We start from the raw sequence: 19,038 nt of genomic DNA, 5'->3' as shown, positions 1-19,038 counted from the left end.
TTGAATATAGCTTACATTTCTACACCTACGTAAAATCCTTGTTACTGCCTCACCTGTGGGTGTCAGTTCTTAAATAATTTAATTTTATAGCTCATAAAATAAAAAACTGAACCATATATAATTGATTTCTCACCCCTCACCAATACCCCATGAATTTTTCTTCTTTTTCTTACTTCTCTTGGTAAAATGCAGTACCATGCCCATTCATCTAGATTCATGTTCTCAGGCTGGGAACTTAGGAGTCATACTTGATCTTTTCCTTGCCTCATATATCCAACTCATTACCCACTTCTGTTCATTCTTCCTTTAAAACATCTAATAGGAAAAGACTTGTAATATTAATCTATAGTATTAAATTTGAATTACAAATATCAGTATGGACTAATGAAGTACAAATATCAATATGGACTAATGTATTAAAAATATCTATGTATTTATGTATCGACCTACCTATCTATTCTAGCTCTTTCTGTCCACTGAAAGAACATAGGAGCTATGATATCCCCCTAGCAATAAGCACATCCAGAATCCAGATTTTGGTTTCTATTCATCACTAGCTACAAAAAGAATAATGATCTTTGGAGAAGTAGCTGATTCTAGGTGTTGGGCAGTGAAACTACAAGGTGAGTTTAGGATATCTTGTATCAGAAACCAAGGAAGTGCTCAGTGATTTATGAGGGCATGTTAAAAGGACCCAGGAACTAGTTTGAAAGGATTTCCACTACCCAAATTTTGAACAATTTAAAGTATAATTGATTGTAAAATATTGAATACATAAAAATCTATTAGTCCATAGTGATATCCCCAAAAAGTGAAGGAAAGGAGGAAAAAATCATTTGGATCATTAGAGATGACTACTCAATAAATCCTTACTCTGAACTTGGTAGTAAAATGGAAAGAAGTAAATATTTACTGTACCTTTTTATGAGGAATTTTATATTATCCTAGTTAATGAGGGAAAACTCATCTTTAGAAAAGAATGAAAAAAAGGAGCGATACTATTTGAAAGTCATTATTTTGCAACCCCCAATGAAATAATTGATTCAGGCAAGGATCATCAGTGGTGAAAGTTTATTGCGGAACAGGATAGTCACACAGTGACAAACATCACCACACATATTACTTACTAACTGCAAAGAGCAGCAGGGAGAGATCTGGTAGTCACCACTTTGACCAAGTGATCGACCTAAAAGCATTGATAATATGCTGTAATCTTGCATTATGTTTCTCCTGATGTGATGCAGATGAAATCCACAGAATTGTTTATGAACTACTCTTGCCAAAAGTGTTCAACCTAAATCTAATTAAGCCTTTGGACCTAACTTCAAATATATAGGAATTATAGGGCATCAGAGAACAATCAAATTACAAGGAAACCTATGGAGGAATCCCAAATGTGAAATATTCTATACGACAACTTTTTTGGATTTTTCCAAAAGTCACTATCATCAGTGAAGAAAGAGTAGGGGGGAACTGCTCTAGATGAAAAGAGATAAAGAGACATAACAACCAAATACAGTATATGAACCTTGATTGACTCTTGGCCTGATAAAAACAGCTAAAAACCGTTCTGGGAACTAGTGGAGAAAATGTGAATATGAGCCATATATTAAATGATATGACATACGATATTAAGAAACGAATATCAACGTACTTAGATATGATAATGAATTGTGGTGATACAGAAGAAAATTCTTATTTTTAGGAGATGTGTATTTGGGTGTGACTAGGAAGCAGGATCCTCCTCTCAAGGGGCAATATTACTCAGGCTCAGTTGAATGTGGGCCCAGTGTTGCTAAATCTTTGTCTTGGACAATAAGTCAAAAATAAAGGTTTGTATACAAATTCTCATTTTAAACACTGACAAGTAATTTTCTTTAAAACACCTCAGGCTGAAAAAAATTTGGGCTACAGTGTTCAACTCCTCCACACTCACTCTTTCATATTGGTCTCATTCTTTATTCTCTCTTCTTGATCTAGAATACTTTCTCCATCCTTTTCCCATTGAAGTCCTGTGAGTCTTTCAAAACCCAGCAAGCAAGGCCATTCACCTTCTCAAACTCCTGTAGGCAGAGCCAGCGCTCCCTCTTTGGAGTGTCTGGCCATTTATACAAACCTCCATCCTACGACTTGTAATGGAATGACATATTTGGTTGTCCATCTCCTCCCACCGGGTTCTGAACCCTCATGATCAAAAGCCACAGTTTATTCATTGTCGTCTACCCCGTACTGCTCACAGTGTCTAATATAAAATCAGCCCTCGATGAACATCTGTTGATTGAGTTGCAGCCTGTTAAAAGAAATGCTGCAGAAAAATTTAGGACATGGCTTCTGTGGCATCCAGTTGGAAATGTACTTAAGAATGTCTGTGAATCATTTAAAGAAATTTTCCTATTATTATATTCCAAGTAAAGCTGTCTTCTGGGATCATTTGTCTGTTATAGGAAGTCAGGTAAAGAACTTCAGTTTTAAAAAGAAAAAAATTGTCAAAATAAGATTCTTTCTGACCTTTTAGTCCAAGAGAATGAGTAATAGAGAACTGTTTCAAGGATGGATTTTCTAGGACAATTTTGGCCAAGATCAGGCCAAGGATCTAGGCAGCTTCAGTAACCTACAAATACTCTAAACCTACTTGAACCTATACAAGAACTGAATGGTAGAGTGTGTACTAAATCAAGTCACCTCCTCCCTTTTGGGACATCAGTTCCTATACACCCTACACACCCAGTTCTCTCCTTCCTGTCTCTTTCATGCATTTTTTTTTCTGCAATGCTTCCTTTCTTCCTTTCTTTCTCTCTCCTTTCCTTCCTTCCTTGCTTCCTTCCTTCCCCTCTCTTTCTTTCTGCATTCCTTTCAAAATCCAGCTCAAAACCTACTTCTTCCAGGGAGTCTCTGATAAATGCCACATGCCTTGATTTTTCCTTTGTATTGTATTTTCCATTTACCTGTACTCTTTTATGGTCTAGGTATGGTCTATTCCTGTGTAGGCTATATAATTAGAATGATTATGTTATTAAGAATAAGATAATAATAATTTGGAGGGATAATAAGATTGTTAAAAATTCGGTGGGAATGTAAATTGGTACAGCCACTATACAGAACAGTATGGAGGTTCCTTAAAAAACTAAAAATAGAACTACCATATGACCCAGCAATCCCACTACTGGGCATATACCCTGAGAAAACCATAATTCAAAAAGAGTCATGTACCACAATGTTCATTGCAGGTCTATTTACAATAGCCAGTACATGGAAGCAACCTAAGTGTCCATCGACAGATGAATGGATAAAGAAGATGTGGCACATGTATACAATGGAATATTACTCAGCCATAAAGATAAACAAAATTGAGTTATTTGTAGTTAGGTGGATGGACCTAGAGTGTGTCATACAGAGTGAAGTCAGTCAGAAAGAGAAAAAAAAATACCATATGCTAACACATATATATGGAATCCAAAAAAAAAAAAAAAAAGGTTCTGAAGAACCTAGGGGCAGGACAGGAATAAAGACGCAGACGTAGAGAATGGACTGGAGGACACAGGGAGGGGGAAGGGTAAGCTGGGACGAAGTGAGAGAGTGGCATGGACACATATACACTACCAAATGTAAAATAGATAGCTAGTGGGAAGCAGCCGCATAGCACAGGGAGGTCAGCTCGGTGCTTTGTGACCATCTAGAGGGTTGGGATAGGGAGGGTGGGAGGGAGACGCAAGAGGGAGGAGATATAGGGATATATGTATATTTATGTATATTTATAGCTGATTCACTTTGTTATACAACAGAAACTAACACATCATTGTAAAGTAATTAAACTCCAATAAAGATGTTAAAAGAAAAAAAAACTCCAGACCCCTCCCTGGAGATTCTGATTCTGTTGGCATGGGATGGGGAATGGGTACAGATTTTTGTTTTGTTTTGTTTTGTTTTGTTTTTGTGGTACGCGGGCCTCTCACTGTTGTGGCTTCTCCCCTTGCGGAGCACAGGCTCCGGATGCGCAGGCTCAGTGGCCATGGCTCACGGGCCCAGCCACTCCGCGGCATGTGGGATCTTCCCGGACCGGGGCACGAACCCATGTCCCCTGCATCGGCAGGCAGACTCTCAACCACTGCGCCACCAGGGAAGCCCAGGTATTTGTATTTTTAACAAGCTAATTCTTTTTTTTTTTTTTTTTTGGCTGTGCCGAGCAGCTTGCAGAATCTCAGTTCCCTGACCAGGGATTGAACCCCAGCCACGGCAGTGAAAGCCCAGAATCCTAACCATTAGGCCACCAGGGAACTCCCACAAGCTAATTCTTATCATCAGGCAACTGGAAACACTGGCCTTATCCTTATAAAGCTTGGATTTGGGGTCAGATTAATTAGGATTTGAGGCTGGGCTCTAGAGGTTGTTAGCTGTGTGAAGCATTAGACAAGTTACTGTGTCCACAGACATGGTTTTTTATCTAGAAAATGGGGATGATAATCACTATTCCCCATTGTTCTGGGGGATTAAATGATTCATGTAGAGCATTAGTACAGTTCCTGGAATATTCTAAGTTCTCAGTAAATGTTGAAAATTATGTTTATATTTGCTTGTAATTTGCTTGGTTATTTATTATGATTCATGGTCTGGGTGATGGTTTTTTTGGTTCTTCTGTAACACTGGTGATTCAGGGTAGGGTGACCCATAAAATCTTGCCCCAGCCGAAGACTCTTGTTGAGAGCCTGTTAACCTTTGCCAAGTTTTTATTGCCTCAACAAGGTATCTCTTTTCTTTGTCCTCTTTAATTTTACCTGTCACCTCCATTAAATTATAAAAAGATCTTTGAGGCCAGTGACCCAGTCGATACTTTTGTTACACAGTAAGTAGATCCAATACCTTGTATAGTGGACTATCAGCAGAGGGCATTATCTAATAGAACCCACATTTATTTCATAGAGTTATAGAACCATCATTTCTTATTTAGGTTACAACAGCTCCTAATGGGTCTTAGAGTCTTACACTCTTGCTCCCCTACAATCCAGTGTCTACACAGCAGCCAATGTGATCTTTTAACAATGTAATCACAGAAAGTCATTCCCTTTTGATCTTCCAATGCTTTCCACTGTATTTAGAATAAAATTGAAATTCCTTACCATGGTTTTGTAAGCCCTACCTGATCTGGGCTGGTCTGTCTGACCTCATCTCCTGTCATTCACTTCCTGTATCACTACATTCCTGTAACTTTGCTGTTCCTCCTGTCTGGTTTTTTTCCCCTAGATATTCCCATGATTAAGGCCGGATGTCACCTTCTCAAGACCTTCCTTCTGCCCCCTATTCAAAGTTTTCCTCCCATTAGTTTCTATCCTATTAGTCTGCTTTATTTTCTTCTGATTACTTACCCACTGTCTGATATTGTATTTATCAGTAACTGTTGTTAGCTTGCTTGTTTATTGGAAGCTCCATGAGAGCAGGCATCTTGCCCATCTTGTATTCCTAGCACTGGGGACAGAACGTGGCACATTGCATGAGCTCCATATATGTTTGTCAAATTGATAAATGAACTTTACAGATAGGCTGAAGTACATCTACAGAATCCAGTAGATTACAACTTTTTTTTTAAAAAAAGCAGAAGACTCATCAAACAAAATATTTGGTTTTAAATAATTAATTTGTATGTTTGTTCAGTTCTTTTCACTCATTTCTTGACAATTAATAAGATTCTATACACGGAACAAGTTCTTAGCAAATACTTAGCAATTTAATGACTACTCGTTCAATAAAAACTACCACCAGGGGGAAATCAATCCTCTGACCAGTAGCTGCAGGCAGTGAGAAAATCTGGCTGGAGCAGAAGCAGACCTGACCCCAGGGGACAAGGGCAGGTGAGAGGCACTGAGTGTTCTGGCAGCACAGCTCCTCCAGGGTTTCTCTGCAGATCTATAGAGAGAGCAGTAGGAAGCAGAAGAAGCAGGGCCATCATTGAAGCACCCAGAGGAGAAGCAGCAAGAGAGGGCTCTTCAATGCTGCCAGAGCTGCAGTGAGAAGCTGACTGGCCTGGAGTGGCCTTGGGCCAGTGGCTGCAGCACTGCAGAAAGGATGGCAGTGGTGGTGCTGGCAGCAGTGGTGGTGACAAAAGGACAATATCTCAGGGAGGTAGGGACATGGGAAGCAGGCTCCCTCAAGGTGCAAGCCAGAAGGGACTTGGGAAGGAGCAATAACTGAGAGATTACACTTTTATAATCTTAATTTTTTTAACATTTTAAAAACCAATTTCATAGAACATCTACATAGGAACAGTTACTGATACATTCCGTTACACTAACATTGTACAGTTTCAGTTCAGTAATTTTCCATTAACAGATATTTTTTCTACCTACTACAATTCCCTCCTTTTTCCTTAAGACGAGACAACCAAGGCTCAACAGAAATTACTTATTAGGTTATAACCATTCTTCTTTTTCCTTAAAGTTGCTATACATTTATAGAATTTGTGTTTCCATTAATGCTTCAATTTTTTGATGCCACTTTGTATACAGCACTTAATTACGGAGAAAAGAAAAAACAAAACTAAAACAAGGAAGGATATATGCTAGATCTTTAACAATATATTTTCTGATTCCCTTTAGATGCCCAGTCAACCAGGATCACGTACAGGTTTCACGCTTTATTGCAGATATGTGAAAGACTTACTGGTCTCACGCATTTTATGTATGTTGACTTCTATGTTTTGACTCATCTAAATAAACACAGCAAGACTCATTTACAAGGGTACATATGCTTTCTATTCAACCAGAAAAAAATCTAAAGCTAGATGTAGAAAAACAATGATACTAAAAAACTCTTTAACTTCAGATTGTATTAGACTGAGATTTTCTGCAGTAAAGTTCTTTACAGTTAGAAGGGTTCCTGAAAAGTTTGCCATGGATGTGGAAAGTGCATGAAGTACTGCTCCAGGAGACATTATACAGATGAAATACTTTAATCCACTTGCATAAATGCTCTCTTAATTCTTTCCCAGTGGTCCTTTGGAATGTGTTTTATTTGCTCTTGGTAAAGTCTGGATGCCAAGATGCAGGAAATATATTCCCTACAGAACAGGTGTCTGTTTAATCCCCACGTATGATCTTATAAATGAGTTTAGCTAGTGACAGCCTGGTGGGAGCCTATAAAATGTTTACGCTGTAATTTCAGGTCCCATAATAGGTCTGGAATAGTGTAGGCTACTACTACACTACTGCACTCCCTCCCCCCAAAATAGGAACTCCTAAAGGGTGCTATATGTAAGCCTATCAATATAAAAGCTGGGAGATAAATCCATATTCCCACCATTTTCTTTTGTCTAATTATTCAATTTAATTCAACTACTTCCCTAGAAATGAATATCAGAGAAAAGTATGCTCAGAAAGGTGATTTTGGGAGTAGCTAACTTACCACTTTCCACAATGGTTATTGTGAAGTTTGGGTAACAAATGAGGTAGTGGCCTCCTTTTCCTCCCCACTAAAAATTAGGTATCTAGTTAAGTCCATTAGACAGGCAGGGTAAATTACGGGGAGAACTGAGTGTGGAGAATAGTTCACTTATCTTTTTTTTTTTTTTTTTTTTGCGGTATGCAGGCCTCTCACTGCCGTGGCCTCTCCCGTTGTGGAGCACAGGCTCTGGACACACAGGCCCAGCGGCCATGGCTCACGGGCCCAGGCGCTCCACAGCATGTGGGATCTTCCTGGACTGGGGCACGAACCCGTGTCCCCTGCATTGGCAGGCGGACTCTCAACCACTGTGCCACCAGGGAAGCCCTCACTTATCTTTTGACTAATTCTCTACTGAAGTTCTCACTTTATCCACAGGGTCCTTCAAAGGGGCCGCTCACAATGCGCATCTTCTGTAGTCGAGTTACAGGACTCTTGGGTATATATTCAGTACTTGATTGTATTTTGGCATATCAGGACAAGGCATAGTTGGGTTGAGAAGACTTTAGTTTCTCAACTGTGGGCTGTGTAACTGTATTCCTTTCTCAACTGGCAACACGAGAGATATGAGAAGGAATGGTGGATCTTTATAGTGATGCAGTTAGGGGTTTGTTAAACTGCCTTTTAGAAGTCAGTGTAGAAGTAAGTAGTGCTGATGGGTCCAGTGCAGGTTGTTTCCTTAACTGTTTTAGTTAACCAGCCACAGCAACAACCAGAAACACATGAATTAGGAATTTATTTTAGGTACTCAGGTATGGGAATGGCTCTACTCAATGTTCGGCTTAACTCTTTGGTGGCAAATTGCAGTGCTCCATTTAGACTGGCATGATCTCTAGAAAGCCAGCTGGGACTCATAAGGGGCTTTTGAAAAGGTGGGACTCAAGAAGCAAGAAGAACTACAATCCTGCAGCCTGTGGGAAAAAAACCACATTCATAGAAAGATAGACAAGATGAAAAGGCAGAGGGCTATGTACCAGATGAAGGAACAAGATAAAACAATTAAATGAAGTGGAGATAGGCAACCTTCCAGAAAAAGAATTCAGAATAATGATAGTGAAGATGATCCAGGACCTCGGAAAAAGAATGGAGGCAAAGATCAAGAAGATGCAAGAAATGTTTAACAAAGATCTAGAAGAACTGAAGAACAAACAAACAGAAATGAACACTACAATAACTGAAGTGAAAAATACACTAGAAGGAATCAATAGCAGAATACCTGAGGCAGAAGAACAGATAAGTGACCTGAAAGACAGAAAGGTGGAATTCATTGCTGTGGAACAGAATTAAGATAAAAGAATGAAAAGGAATGAAGACAGCCTAAGAGACCTCTGGGACAACGTTAAATGCAACAATATTCGCATTATAGGGGTCCCAGAAGGAGAAGAGAGAGAAAGGACCCTAGAAAATATTTGAAGAGATTATAGTCGAAAACTTCCCTAACATGGGAAAGGAAATAGCCACCCAAATCCAGGAAGTGCAGAGAATCCCATACAGGATAAACCCAAGGAGAAACATGCCAAGACACACAGTAATCAAATTGGCAAAAATTAAAGACAAAGAAAAATTATGGAAAGCAGCAAGGGAAAAATGACAAATAACATACAAGGGAACTCCCATAAGGTTAACAGCTGATTTCTCAGCAGAAACTCTACAAGCCAGAAGGGAGTGCCATGGTATACTTAAAGTGATGAAAGGGAAGAACCTACAACCAAGATTACACTACCCAGCAAGGATCTCATTCAGATTCGATGGAGAAATCAAAAGCTTTACAGAGAAGCAAAAGCTAAGAGAATTCAGCACCACCAAACCAGCTCTACAACAAATGCTAAAGGAACTTCTCTAAGTGGGAAACACAAGAGAAGAAAAGGACCTACAAAAACAAACCCAAAACGATTAAGAAAATGGTAATAGGAACATACATATTGGTAATTACCTTAAACGTAAATGGCTTAAATGCTCCAACCAAAAGACACAGGCTTGCTGAATGGATACAAAAACAAGACCTATATATACGCTGTCTACAAGAGACCCATTTCAGACCTAGGGACACATACAGACTGAAAATGAGGAGATGGAAAAAGATATTCCATGCAAATGGAAATCAAAAGAAAGCTGGAGTAGCTATACTCACATCAGATAAAATAGACTTAAAAATAGACTTTAAAATAAAGAATGTTACAAGAGACAAGGAAGGACACTACATAATGATCAAGGGATCAATCCAAGAAGAAGATATAACAATTATAAATATATATGCACCCAACATAGGAGCACCTCAATATATAAGGCAACTGCTAACAGCTATAAAAGAGGAAAGCAACAGTGACACAATAATAGTGGGGGGCTTTAACACCTCACTTACACCAATGGACAGATCATCCAAACAGAAAATTAATAAGGAAACACAAGCTTTAAATGACACAATAGACCAGATAGATTTAATTGATATTTATAGGACATTCCATCCAAAAACAGCAGATTACACTTTCTTCTCAAGTGTGCACGGAGCATTCTCCAGGATAGATCACATCTTGGGTCACAAATCAAGCCTCAGTAAATTTAAGAAAATTGAAATCATCTCAAGCATCTTTTCTGACCACAATGCTATGAGATTAGAAATCAATTACATGGAAAAAAATGTAAAAAACACAAACACATGGAGGTTAAACAATACCTTACTAAATAACCGAGCAATCACTGAAGAAATCAAAGAGGAAATCAAAACATACCTAGAGGCAAATGACAATGAAAACACGAAGATCCAAAACCTATGGGATGCAGCAAAAGCAGTTCTAAGAGGGAAGTTTATTGCTATACAAGCCTACCTCAAGAAACAAAAAAATCTCAAATAAACAATTTAACCTTACACCTAAAGGAACTAGAGAAAGAAGAGCAAACAAAACCCAAAGTTAGCAGAAGGAAAGAAATCATAAAGATCAGAGCAGAAATAAATTAAATAGAAACAAAGAAAACAATAGCAAAGACCAATAAAACTAAAAGCTGGTTCTTTGAGAAGATAAACACAATTGATAAACCATTAGCCAGACTCATCAAGAAAAAGATGGAGAGGACTGAAGTCAATAAAATTAGAAATGAAAAAGGAGAAGTTACATCAGTCAACGCAGAAATACAAAGTATCCTAAGAGACTACTACAAACAACTCTATGCCAATAAAATGGACAACCTGAAAGAAATGGACAAATTCTTAGAAAGGTATAACCTCCCAAGACTGAACCAGGAAGAAATAGAAAATATGAACAGACCAATCACAAGTAATGAAATTGAAACTGTGATTAAAAATCTTCCAACAAACAAAAGTCCAGGACCAGATGGCTTCACAAGTGAATTCTATCAAACATTTAGAGAAGAGCTAACACCCATCTTCTCAAAGTCTTCCCAAAAATTGCAGAGGAAGGAACACTCCCAAACTCATTCTATGAGGCCACCATCACCCTGATACCAAAACCAGACAAAGATACTACAAAATAAGAAAATTACAGACCAATATTACTGATAAATATAGATGCAAAAATCCCCAACAAAATACTAGCAAACAGAATCTAACAACACATTAAAAGGATCATACACCATGATCAAGTGGGATTTATCCCAGGGATGCAAGGCTTCTTCAATATATGCAAATCAATCAATGTGATACACCATATTAACAAACTGAAGAATCAAAACCATATGATCATCTCAATAGATGCAGAAAAAGCTTTTGACAAAATTCAACACCCATTTATGATAAAAACTCTCCAGAAAGCGGGCATAGATGGAACCTACCTCAAAATAATAAAGGCCATATATGACAAACCCAAGGCAAACATCATTCTCAATGCTGAAAAACTGAAAACACTTCTTCTAAGATCAGGAACAAGACAAGGATGTCCACTCTCACCACTATTATTCAACAGTTTTGGAAGTCCTAGCCACAGTAATCACAGAAGAAAAAGAAATAAAAGGAATACAAATTGGAAAAGAAGAAGTAAAACTGTCACTGTTTGCAGATGACATGATACTATGCATAGAGAATCCTAAAGATGCCACCAGAAAACTACTAGAGCTAATCAATGAATTTGGTAAAGTTGCAGGATACAACATTAATGCACAGAAATCTCTTGCATTCCTATACACTAATGATGAAAAATCTGAAAGAGAAATTAAGGAAGCACTCCCATTTACCATGGCAACAAAAAGAATAAAATACCTAGGAATAAACCTACGTAGGGAGACAAAAGACCTGTATGCAGAAAACTATAAGACACTAATGAAAGAAATTAAAGATGATACCAACAGACGGAGAGATATACCATGTTCTTGGATTGGAAGAATCAATATTGTGAAAATGACTATACTACCCAAAGCAACCTACAGAGTCAATGCAATCCCTATCAAATCACCAATGACATTTTTTACAGAACTAGAAGAAAAAATCTTAAAATTTGTATGGAGACACCAAAGACCCCAAATAGCCAAAGCAGTCTTGAGGGAAGAAAACGGAGCTGGAGGAATCAGATTCCCTGGCTTCAGACTATACTACAAAGCTACAGTAATCAAGACAATATGGTAGTGGCACAAAAACAGAAAGATAGATCAATGGAACAAGATAGAAAGCCCAGAGGTAAACCCACGCACCTATGGTCAACTAATCTACGACAAAGGAGGCAAGGATATACAATGGAGAAAAGACAGTCTCTTCAATAAGTGGTGCTGGGAAAACTGGACAGCTACATGTAAAAGAATGAAATTAGAACACTCCCTAACAGCATACACAAAAATAAACTCAAAATGGATTTGAGACCTAACTGTAAGACCTGACACCTCAAAACTGTCAGAGGAAAACATAGGAAGAACCCTCTTTGAGATAAATCACAGCAAGATCTTTTTTTTTTTTTTTTTTTTTTTTGCAGTATGCGGGCCTCTCACTGTTGTGGCCTCTCCCATTGCAGAGCACAGGCTCTGGACGCGCAAGCTCAGCGGCCATGGCTCACGGGCCCAGCCGCTCCACGGCATGTGGGATCTTCCTGGACTGGGGCACGAATCCGCGTCCCTTGCATCAGCAGGCAGACTCTCAACCACTGCACCACCAGGGAAGCCCGCAAGATCTTTTTTGATCCACCTCCTAGAGTAATGGAAATAAAAACAAAAATAAACAAATGGGACCTAATGAAACTTAAAAGCTTTTGCACATCAAAGGAAACCATAAAGAAGATGAAAAGGCAACCCTCAAAATGGGAGAATATATTTGCAAACGAATCAACAGACAAAGGATTAATCTCCAAAATTATAAACAGCCCATACAGCTCAATATTAAAGAAACAAACAACCCAATCCAAAAATGGGCAGAAGACCTAAATAGACATTTCTCCAAAGAAGACATACAGATGGCCAAGAAGCACATGAAAAGCTCAACATCACTAATTATTAGAGAAATGCAAATCAAAACTACAATGAGGTATCATCTCACACCAGTTAGAAGGGGCATCATCAGAAAATCTACAAGCAACAAATGCTGGAGAGGGTGTGGAGAAAAAGGAGCCCTCTTGCACTGTTGGTGGGAATGTAAATTGATACAGACACTATGGAGAACAGTATGGAGGTTCCTTAAAAAACTAAAAATAGAATTACCATATGACCCAGCAATCCCACTACTGGGCATATACCCAGAGAAAACCATAATTCAAAAAGACACATGCACTGCAATGTTCATTGCAGCACTATTTACAATAGCCAGGTCATGGAAGCAACCTAAATGCCCATCGACAGATGAATGGATAAAGAAGATGTGGTACATTTATACAATGGAGTATTACTCAGCCATAAAAAGGAACGAAATTGGGTCATGTGTAGAGACATGGATGGATCTAGAGACTGTCATACAGAGTGAAGTAAGTCAGAAAGAGAAAAACAAATATCGTATATTAACACATATATGTGGAACCTAGAAAAATGCTACAGATGAACCGGTTTGCAGGACAGAAATTGAGACACAGACGTAAAGAACAAACGTATGGTTACCAAGGGGGGAAAGAGGCGGGGGTGGTGGTGGTGGTGGTGGTGTGATGAATTGGGAGATTGGGATTGACATGTATACACTGTATAAAATGGATGACTACTAAGAACCTGCTATATAAAAAAAAATTATATTAAATTCAAAAAAAAAGAAAAAACTTAAATTACATGCTTACACTGAATTCAAAAATAAAAAAGAAAAGAAAAGGTGGGACTCCACAAGAAGCTAGGGGAGGCCATTCAGGAATTGGTTCCAGTTTGGGTACACAATGAGAGCAATGCGAGAGTCTTAAAACTATCTCTTGAAGTTTTCAGACCGGTGTGCTAGCATCCAGGAATTTAGCATGATATAACCAGGAATTAAGATTTAAATGTTTCCAAGTTGTAGAATATTTTAAAAGGCACTTAACCTGCCAGGCAAGACTCTCAAGAGGTGTTAGGTTGGGCACCGCAGGGTCCTCTTCTTCAGAGGAATCCTACTCTTCCCCAGAACTCTCATTTAGGTAGTTAGCATTTTCTTCTTCCTCACTTTCTGATTCTGATGAAGGATGAGGAGAGGGATTTCTAGGACGCATTAGAATAGAACAACAGTTCAGAAAAAAGGTACCAGAGAAAGGTAACAATCCAAGCCCGTAAAACACTAACATTGACAGATGCAGAAGATGAGAAATCCTTTTAATAGGATTCATTTGTCCGTTTCTCAGTCTGTTACACACGCACAGTATGCCTCTGGCTCGTACAGCTGTGCAGTTCTTCAAGTTTATGTTGTATATTTGTCACTTACAAAGAAGACAGCTCAGTTCTCAGGACCAGTTCAGTGTGTAAAAGTTAGTCACTTACCAGTGGCACAGGTCAGAGTCTCTCCTTCTAATCCTGGCTACCCAAGAAGAGAAGGGGTCCTCATCTAGGCAAGCTGATTTTCTTAGTGTGATCTCAACTGGTCGTGATATTATGGAGAGACACTTTGTGTGCTCTTTTTTGTTGGCAGGGATATTATATCTATCTGGTAATGAAAAGAAACTCAGTGGTCACCTTCTTTGTCCACTGGTACAGCAACTTTTGTGCGGGGTATGGTGGGATGAGTTGTCAAGGATCTGTCTGGTGTGCACGGATCCAGTGTTTCCATAGGTGGTGCAAAGGCCCTTGGAAACTAGTGACTTAGTTGTTGGACTATCTGGAAAGGTAGCCTTAACCCATGGAGGATCGTTTCTTCTTCCTTGCATCACCTCCAGCCGCAAGACCCGACTAGGCCTAGTGCCACCAGCTCTGTTCCCTATAATCTTAATTTTTTTGCATGTAAAACTGAGATTACCTTAAATTTGCAATGGACATATTTGGATTAAAATTGCTTTCAACAACATACTATACACTTCCAAATCATCTAAATGTTTGCAATCACTGTGTAGCTCCATTAAAATGTACATTCACATTATACTTTAAATCTGTATTTCCTTGGGACGTTCTCATATTTTGTAATAATAGAAAGCTTATCTAAGGCTTCTTCTGTAATGGAAATGGAAACCTTGCTAATATCTGAATCATACTTATTGTAAAAGAGAAAACTGGGACCATCTGGACACACAGTATCCTTTCTTGGCATAGAATGGTAGAGTATTGGTGTAAAAAGAACTGCTTTTTAAAAAAAATTCAAAGTGTTACTAAGTACCATAGTCCTTTGTCTTTGAAAATACTATGGCTTTTGGGGTCACTGGCTGTTTGTCATATACCAATAGAGGGCACGATTCATCAGCTGTGGACATTCTTTGCATTCTTAGTGTTGTTCATGGTTGTTTCTTTACCTCATGGGCTATATGACACCTTTCACTAAAATAAGCCCTCGAATTTGTGATTACTGTGCATCAGGTTATTGGGTTGGTGGCTGGCCTTCCAGCTGTCCTCCAGCCTGAGCTCATGAGAAAGCAGTCACTGTTGTCAGTGTCACAGTGCTGTTCTGTTAGGTTAAATCCAAAAAAACTGGTTGTATCCAAAAAACTTCTGGTATAAGATTTATATTTTTTTGTGTTTTGAATTAATGAAGCAGAAGCACAAGCTGTGAGCAATGTCTATAAATAACCTTGGTTCTTCTATGAGGAATGTCCTCAGTGTTAGCACCTGCAAGAAGATAGCGTGTGTTATATTAATTTCATAATATTAACGTTTGTAGAGAATAATGGCAGGAAGACAAACTGGGTTGTACTCCTTATTGGTTATTATTAGCTGATGATATTCCTATGAAGGCTTGAGTATTGAGTTAAATCACATGAAATTGCTATTTGTGTAGGCAATTTTATGTGGCTCTAGGAGATAAGATATATTTTAATTAGTTCTCTCTACATAATTGTGAGTCTGCCACAAATATTTTAAATCAATACATATAATTTAAAAATTAGAACATGAAAGGCAAGATTTGTTTGTTCTCATTCTTGCTGTTTTTACTCTGTCGTTGCTTTCTTGCTATCAAGGAAATGGAGTGGCTGCCTAAAAAAAATCCTGATATTTGCCATTCTGTAGCCCGTTGAGAGGTAAACAAGTAAAAACACAAATATTATATACTCAGTTGCGGGTTAAAGTCATCTTTAGATTCTTCTAATAATAATTTAAACTCACAGCTGTCTCTTTATGAATTTTTATCAAGTCTTTTATTTAATAGAGAAGACAATTCCATCACAAGAATGTATTAGATGTATTGAAATGCCTTACTCCTCCCCCTTCTTCTGTATTTCTCCATTTGCAGTTTCATCGGTGCAGAAAAGGAGCTCTGGCAACTTCTGCTGAGACTTTTCCATAGGAAATGCTTCCAAAAAAAAAGCAACAGCTATTTTGAAGACCAACTTTCCAAAAATTATATTCAGGTAAGTTAAATTTTAGATGTCATCCCTTATAGCTAAAAGTGAACACATTTGACTTATCATGTTAATCAAAAATGTATTTGCATTCAAATGTTCTTATATATCAGTACTCTTGGATGAATTTAAATTATATTGACAGAAAACATCCATTTTCTCACATTTTCAAGTACCAAGAAAATTTTAGAACCTGGCCTATAGCTTGGTTGTTTTGGGGAAAAAAATATGATTCAGCCAAGGCTGATCTTGTTTTTCCTTTATTCTTTAAGCCAGAAGCAATTACTTTTCATTTCAGGATTAAGCAGCTGTAACATTGCCATTCGTCGCCGAGGCTCCTGGTTTCAGCATGTCTGCTTGGTTCCCAGCCAATCCTGGGTGTTCAGGTAGCAGCTGTGGCTGGGAGTGCCTCTCCAGCCCACATTCCTTGGCTATGAATTTTGCAGACCTGTTTATCTAATGAAGATCTCCCCATAGTGAGTTGCTCATGACGTTGTCACACAGACGTTAATGAATGATATGGAAAGATACTGATTCTTTTTCCTCGTGGAATGCCAGCCAATCCTGAATCTCCCAGTCCTTTCACTCTGGCTGATCACCACAAAGACCTGGTGCTAAGATCTGATGAGATCTGTCCTACATAAACCTAACTCCAACAGGATGCCTATACATCCTCTCTGTGAGGTTATCATCCAAACCTGTTCAGAGAATTTTTCTACAATTACATTCACCCAAACACTGACTCTCACTTCTCTGCCCTGATCATACTTTTAATCTATAAATGCTGTCACTGACTTCAGTGCCCAAAGACTTTCTTCCTTTTCTTGAAACTCATGAATTTACTTAGGATAGCTTGGGATGGCTTTAGAGTCTGGCTTTCTCACTATTTCACGTGTCTTCATTTTGCCTTCCCAAACCAGACTGTGAATTCCTTGAGAGAGGAGCTCCTGAAAACTGGTAACACCTTATACAGACAGATAGACAGAAAAAAAAAATTTTGGACAGAAAAACATTTGTTGTTCTCAGTAATCCAGAAAATTTGCCTTAACATGTTCAGAACACTCTAGATGATGTGCTGTAGTATAGGACTCCTCTCCTTTCCCCTGCCTGCCCTCTGCTGGAACGGCTCACGAGCAATAACATGGCCCGAGCAGGATATCGTATGGGGAATGTGGGAAAACAAGGGGCTTGTCTGGCTGAAAGGCTAGCGGAATAACTGTGATTTGTGAGTCTACAACCTAGATCTTTGAAGCTCCCCATTATGTGCCTTGGGATAACTAGTAGCCTCATTACAAGACCCCTTATGGGTTCAACCTTGCACAGGGATGTGATTCTCCCTGCTGGCATGAGATGGACCAAGTGACCTTGTGTGTCCTCCTCTTCATCTGTGCTTGTTTCATCTCCAGAACCACCCCATAGATAACAGGTAGCTGAGCCAGGTAGTGCCCCCTCCGAAACACAGAGGCCTTCCCTGTTCACCAGCCCCTCAAAGCCTTTACCACCTTCACATTTAACAGGCATTTACAAGGATCTGGCAAGTCTACCAGTTTGGTAATGCAATTCAGGAGGTGAGTTTGAAATTCTAGACTGGTTTCCTGTTTCGAAGGGCAGCAGGATATGACAGCTGCTGAGGCAGCCCGTTTGCCCTTTGGAGAGGAGAAGCGAGAGTGTCTGATCACTAGGCGACCTCTTCCTCCTGCTGGCCCAGGCGAGGTGTGGGCAGTCCCCTTCCCTCTCCCACCGTTACTCAGGTGGCTAGATGTTATGAAAAAGAGAAGGAAAAACATGTTTTTTGCTTTTTAAAAATTATTATTAAAAGGGGGCACTTTCTGGGGAGGCAGAATCCATTAACTGAATCCATTTCAGTATCAATGGTTAATCAGTTTAGGCAGCTTTAATGCACTTTTATTATGTAGCCTTTAAAAGCTGTTCTGGTAAATGTCCATCCCATAAATACTAGCACTACTTTATATGTATGATATCCCTTTTGGAAGGGTGAATCTGAATTATCATCCAGATATTAATTTGCATACAATGCTGTCCAGGCAATGCAAAAATGCTTCCTCATAGTTTGAGCATTGTTCAATACATTTTGAAGTGGGGAAAAACTTTTCAGATATGACTCTACATTTTAAGTCAGTGGATAAATCAGTCTGGTTGCCTTCCAAAACATAATTTTGAAAATCAATTTTACTGTACTATGAACTGAATAATTGATTTCCACATTTCATCCTGTAAATTAAACACTAGGTTTTGAATTACTAGAAGAAATAGTACAGTTAGCCAATAAACCTTTCTTATAAAATGACAGCGTTTAAATTTATTATATGCATTAGCATTTATTCATGCCTAAGATTTCATCAGTCAATTTTCTATTTAAAAAAGATGTCTCTGGAAACAGCAGTGGAGAAATGCTGAGTTCCAAAAGCAATGTTGTGAAAGGCAGCAGGGCCAGCGTTCTGGGCACACATTGAACTAAATTATAGTCGATAACTATGCGGCTCCAAGTATAAGCCCACATTTTTTTAAGTATCTACCTTATGAACTGACTCTCTTGGAATGTCAGAGTTTAAAAAAGAAAATATTTAATTTTCACTCTTTAAGAGGTGGGCTGTATTTGTTCAAAATTATAGCAACCTCTGATATTATTTTAAAATATTTATTTTGTCACTTTGACAGGCTTCTTATGCACTGCTCTTGAGTTTTAGTTTTGTGTACAGTGGTGCATTTCAATAGTTGGCTTCAGATTAAA

The 19,038-nt window shown here is 38.6% G+C and overlaps 1 protein-coding gene and 1 pseudogene across 9 annotated transcripts in view; one reads left to right on the top strand and one right to left on the bottom strand.

Moving 5' to 3' along the window:
* Positions 1-19,038, top strand: part of LOC309800252 (uncharacterized protein) — a 112,784-nt gene that overhangs the window by 66,032 nt on the left and 27,714 nt on the right. For 3 of the 8 annotated variants that reach the window (XR_014293421.1, XR_014293422.1, XR_014293423.1), the window contains exons 2-3: positions 16,178-16,295; positions 16,585-16,762. Coding sequence is in view for 2 of the 8 variants with exons in the window: in XM_082614289.1 (XP_082470415.1) it covers positions 16,178-16,295 (118 nt within the window). In the remaining 6 variants the exon portion in view is untranslated. Of the gene's footprint in view, positions 1-16,177; positions 16,296-16,584; positions 18,123-19,038 lie in introns of those variants that run through there. The other 5 variants (XR_014293425.1, XM_082614289.1, XM_082614286.1 and 2 more) reach the window with 3 other exon arrangements.
* Positions 8,016-14,018, bottom strand: LOC309800919 (DDB1- and CUL4-associated factor 16-like; annotated as a pseudogene). Its single transcript has 2 exons — positions 13,622-14,018; positions 8,016-8,306 (listed from the first exon to the last, which is right to left on the bottom strand). The product of its transcript is annotated as a DDB1- and CUL4-associated factor 16-like (transcript).

Source organism: Mesoplodon mirus (assembly GCF_964341445.2).
Source record: "Mesoplodon mirus genome assembly, chromosome: 3".
NCBI classification, from domain to species: domain Eukaryota; kingdom Metazoa; phylum Chordata; class Mammalia; order Artiodactyla; family Ziphiidae; genus Mesoplodon; species Mesoplodon mirus.
This window is presented reverse-complemented; position numbering and strand designations above follow the sequence as displayed.